At 40.1% G+C, this 5,654-nt stretch overlaps 1 protein-coding gene across 6 annotated transcripts in view; it reads left to right on the top strand.

Moving 5' to 3' along the window:
• Positions 1–392: 392 nt before the first annotated feature.
• LOC307021433 (protein MTSS 1-like) overlaps positions 393–5,654 on the top strand; it is a 105,245-nt gene continuing 99,983 nt past the window's right edge. For all 6 annotated transcript variants that reach the window (XM_079653558.1, XM_079653554.1, XM_079653557.1 and 3 more), the window contains exon 1: positions 393–801. In XM_079653558.1, coding sequence (XP_079509684.1) covers positions 730–801 — 72 coding nt within the window. In that variant the 5' untranslated portion in view covers positions 393–729. The remainder of the gene's footprint in view (positions 802–5,654) is intronic.

Below are 5,654 nucleotides of genomic sequence, written 5' to 3'. Positions count from 1 at the left end.
TATTAGAATTCAATGTTCAATCTTTTTTAATTTTTTTTGTAGATTCTATATTGTTTTCCTATTTTAGATTTCTATTTTAAATGTTGTTTTCTTTGTTTTAAGTGGTCGTATTGATGGATTTAAGTGGTATTATTTATGTTTTTATAAATGATCCTATTGATTATTGATAAGTGTGGATGAACGAGGCATACTGTTTTTACATGTTTCCTTTCCTAAATATGAATTATAAATAGCCTACTTATCTTTTGAATTCATTATATTTCTATGTTCATCTTCATTTTATTTAATCTAATTTAACCCTCTTTTTTCATTAGAAAGCCTCCTCAACTGAGGGCGGGGCCAATTGGCGACGCGTGCATGTTCTTTCAGGCTCGCGCCCTTGTAGCCACTGCCGCGTCTCGTGCACCAGCGCCAGTGAAGCAGCTCGCGCTCTCTGTAAAGTTCTCGTGCTGTTTCCTACTGTCAGTCCTCCCTGCTGCACCATGCGTCTCCTCCCGAAGACACTATGGGATGTACCCGCTCTGAGAAGACACTAACCCCGGGCTTTGCTGCTGCCTGTGTCCGCTATCTGCTCTCCTTCTGCCGGGGAAACCCTGCCGCGCTACTCTGAGCGTTTTCATCCACACCGCGCCGCTTTTCCTTTTTAATTTATTTGTTGCCTGCCGCTTCATTTATGGACCACAGAAGCTCCGAGTAGAGTGTTTGTCATTTTCGTTCACACTGCTGAAGATGGAGTCGGTGATGGAGAGGGAGTGCAGCGCGCTGGGGGGGCTTTTCCAGACTGTCATAGGAGACATGAAGGTAACATTATTATTATTTCTTCTGACTTGTCATTAAAATTGTTGATACCTCCAGCGCCTGTAAAATCTCCTGTTGCATGAAAGCAGGAAAAGCAGACATTTTATTCCATGTGAAATTTCAAGGCGTCATCGTTAATTTGCTAATTATCCATGGGGAGAAAGGGGGAGTGAAGTGGGTGTGTTCAGGGCCTGGTGCCTTTATTTCTGCAGTTTACTCCAACAAAATAAAGAGCCCACTGCATGTAAACCCAGATCCACACACAGCTAACAGGATGATTGATAGTGACAGACTGTTGCAGTGCTATCACAGAGCAATGTCTTACCTTAGCTCCATATGAAAAATATGAGTCTTTTCAGGAATGTTTTCCAAGGTTTCTTTTATTACGACAGGGCTGTTAGTGACTGAGGATCGACTGGTTTGGATTATCCGATAGAGTCTTGCATATAATCTAATATAAATCTGCTTAGTTAAACTTGCTTATCCCTAAAAGTCACATTATGTTGTGCAGCAACATAGAAGGAAGTTGGCCAGATGCCGTAGATACTAATATGTTGTCATGATTGGTTGATTTATGAATCAACAATCAAACATGACCTTGTTCCAGCTTCTTAAAGGGACCCTATTATGCTTCTTGGGGTGTTCCCTTTCCTGTCGGGTGTTTCTACAGGAGTTTTTCTCCCCCTGCCTGAAACGCCTCGATTGGACTCCTTTGTTTACTTCAAAAACAAAGTGACATCACCATGTAACACTTGCACTTCAATTGGCTAGCGCTCTGCCACATTGTACGTGATAGGCTAAGGGGTGGGTCATCTCTACTGTAGGCAGTTGACCAATCATAACGGAGCCGGCCAGCTAACCAATCAGAGCAGACTGGGTTCTGGTTTCAGACAGAGAGTGAAAAGAGGTGCTGCAGCACAGGCACTATGAGAAAAATAAAGAGCTTTTTGAACATTAAAGCATGGAGACATGTCACAGTAGAGACACTAATTACTGATATACACCTGAATATGAGCATTATAGGGCCCCTTTTAAATGTGAGGATTTGCTGCTTTCCTCTGTCTTATTACTGAATATTTTTGTTGATCGGAAAATATACGCATTTTTGGGGGACCTTCGGTTAATTGTAATTGACGTTAGATATTAAGAAGGAAAATAACTATTAGATGATATTTTAGTCTATCAAATGTGAAAATATAACTTTGTTTTCTTGTATGATAACGTTGGCTCTCGTATGTATGCATACATAACAGGGTTTCCCACACATAGACTCAGGGCCAGCCCTGACCAATTTGCTGCCCTAGGCAAGATTTTGTCCCCCCCCCCCCAAATGCAGACACTCACTATGACTCGCATAGGTATATTAACGGCCGCCCAAGTATATTTCGCGACCCATTTATTTATTTTTTGTCCACGATCACAACGCCATCTGCGATCGATTTACTTGTGGACAATGATTCCTCGTTCTACGCCTCCTGTACCCAGTCCCGGACTGGCCATTGGGAGGACCGGGGGGTTTCCCGATGGCCTGGCCTGTTAAGTGGCCTGCCTCACAGGGTGACTGGCTGTCCACATGATGTGGCCTGCCGACATGGCCACTGTCATAAAGATCATAAATCAAAGCCCTTGTTTGGTCTCTGTGTGTCATTCAAGCTCGGGATAACCTCAGCTCAGGTGAGGTAAAGTACTCTCTGAGTGTTTAGATAGTTAAAGGGGACCTATCATGCAAAATGCACTTTTGTACGTCTTTTATACATGAATAATATGGAATGCCATTTAAGCCAAAATTAAATAAATAAATAAATACATCAATAATCAAATAAATACATATATATATAAATATGCCTATGAAATAAATTATGAAATAAATAAATGAGGCAATAAATATGTATACATGCACATTTAAATACACATTTAATTATTTCATGGGACTTTTATTTCATAATGAGACATTTATTTCAAGAGACTTTTATTTCATAATGACACATTTATTTATTTCAAGAGACTTGTATTTCATAATGACACTTATTTATTTCAAGAGAATCGTATTTCATAATGACATATTTATTTATTTCAGATGACTTGTATTTCATAATGACGCATTTATTTATTTCAGGTGACTTGTATTTCATGATGAGACATTTCATGATGAGACATTTCCATTCCTTATATGCAAATGAACGGGGCGTGGTTAGCTCACAGATCCAGAGACCCAGACCAAAGCAACAGCACCACAACAATGACTACTCGAGAAGAGGAAGAAAATGGAGGAGAAGGACTATAAGGCAAACTACTAAATGAAAATAAGGCGGGGCAGACAACATGGAAGACGTCGGTGGGCTCCAAGATGCTATGCTATCCTTAGCAGATCAAATTGATCAACACGGTTTACCAACAGATACTGTGTTGGCCCATATTGAAGACTTTATCGAAGTACTCGGGCGGATAAGCGCTCTTCGAGATATCGACACGGATGACAAAGTTTTAAATACTTTGACACTGATTGAGCACCGTGTTCGTGTGGAAGATGTCCAAGAAGTTGGTTCAAGCACAGGTGCAGGACGCCCGCCTCTGGATATTCCAGGCGATATGCTCGCTACCTATGTGCTGTCCGGTCTATCAACCCGGCGGTTGGCTGCCTCTCTCAATAACTCGGAGAGGCTTTTCTCAGAGTCAGACATAGCATGTAATATGATACTCTAAATGTCACCCGCCAGAAATGTTCGCTTCTTCTTCTTCGGTGTAAATTGTCCGTTGGCAAACCAGTTGACTTCTTCTTCTCTGGGTTTTTTGGCAGATTGCAAACAACTTTAAGGTGCATACCGCCACCTCCTGTACATGAGTGTGAATCATCATATCATTTGATCTCTTAACTCATGGACATATCTATGATCTAATCCAAAAATAAATAAATAAGAAACATAATAAATAAAACAAAACAAAACAACAATCTATGATCTTTCCCGACCTAATGTTAGATAATTGTACCTACCCCAGTTTCACTAAAGGTAAACAGTGCCTTTCTGGTAGCTCTTTCTCCCTCTCCTTTTGTTCCCAAAATACCAACCACACTCCATTCCCTCTCTGCCTCTAAAACGTTATCCTTTAGTTTTTCTCTTTCAGCTTTATAGATGTTCCACATTTTCTTTAACTCCACAGTTCCTACACTTGTCACTGTTACTTTTCCCCATGACATGCAGCTGTGTTCAGTATTCAATGTATTCAATGCTGTGTGATTTATTCTGAGTGTAGCTATCATCATTTCCTCCCTTCTGTTTCTTTCTTTATAAATATGTGTCTGCTGGCATACCAGCAGACCAGCATTTATCTATCACCAACTTATGTTAGTATTAAATATACAATGTATTCTGGTAACTATCAAAATAAAGACATTGTATAGTGTTCATAACAGTATTTTTATTTAATAAATTATACTTAATACAATAATATTACAAAAAAAACTTACATCTAAATAAATATATCATCTAAAATAGATGCATTTGATTTAAAAATAACAAATATAATTCAAAATGTAAACAGCAACAAAGAAATTATAAACATTATTTTTCTTGTTAATATCCATTATCTTCTCTGTTATGTATCTTCCGGTCTTTGCCAATCTGGCCAGCATTTCTTGGTCCTCCACGTCTTTCTCGTACAGCCACTGCTTGAAGCAAACTGAAAATAAGAAACAACATTGTTTTAACAAATCGTATTAAATTATGTGATGATAGAACTACAAACAGAATAGCTGTAACTTTAACAAAATAAATAACTCAGTTACCTCTAATCATTAACCCATGTTTGTATCATTGAGTTAACATACATACATCCTAAACTCTTATTGCACTTTTGGCAACGAGCATTTTCCACCTCAAGACCAAGCCCCCAGGAAGTGCGCCGGACTCTGAGGAAAATATTCGTTGTGTCCAAACGGCGGTACTACAATTTCCTTATCAGTCTGTGACGTCGACCGGCCCAGAAATACTTTTTCCCCTTGACTAACATTGGGAAAGAGACGTCTGTAAATCGGTGGATAATTTTTTGGAAACTAAATAAACTACCCAGTATAAACTATTGTATAGCCCTAGAATCATTAAGTCCTTAAAGTTGTAAAATGTACTAAAAGCCGAATCTAGATTTATTCTCTCTCTCCATTCTTTCTAGTGAGCCGAGAGTGTGTGCTCGGGGGGGCGGGGCTTAAGGGGCACATGCTCTGTGAGCGCACAAACGGGTTCTTCTGCTCTGACAGCCAGGCATGCTGGGTAATCTGTGACGTTTCGCTCTCTCAAAAGTTGGGCCATTTTGACTTCATGCGCCAATGAGCAGCTCTCATAGGAAAGAACGAGACCCCGCCTCCCACGCTGTATCCAGTTCTTATTATACATCCATGCTCAAGATGGGTAACATAACTACACTCAGGGCGCTTAGTTCTCTCCGCCGTGTGTGTGTGTGTGTGTGTGTGTGTGTGTGTGTGTGTGTGTGTGTGTGTGTGTGTGTGTGTGTGTGTGTGTGTGTGTGTGTGTGTGTGTGTGTGTGTGTGTGTGTGTGTGTGTGTGTGTGTGTGTGTGTGTGTGTGTGTGTTGCATGTAGCAGGTTCTGTGTGTAAACTGCCCCACCCCCTCGCACACCGACAGGGGAGAGAGATCTCTCGTCTGAATTGGAAAGATCGAAAATAAATCACAGACGCACTTTGTAGTCTTTTTGCATATTAGAAACTGAGTTGGCGACAGTAAGACTGCGATATAATGTTTGTGTAGATATAATACATATGACATCTATTGTTTAAATGTCTCCAGTACCGATAAAAATATTGATGACGTTAACGGTACCACGGTCTTTAATAATTCAGCCCC

Source organism: Notothenia rossii (genome assembly GCF_949606895.1).
Source record: "Notothenia rossii genome assembly, chromosome: 10".
NCBI lineage: Eukaryota > Metazoa > Chordata > Actinopteri > Perciformes > Nototheniidae > Notothenia > Notothenia rossii.
This window is presented reverse-complemented; position numbering and strand designations above follow the sequence as displayed.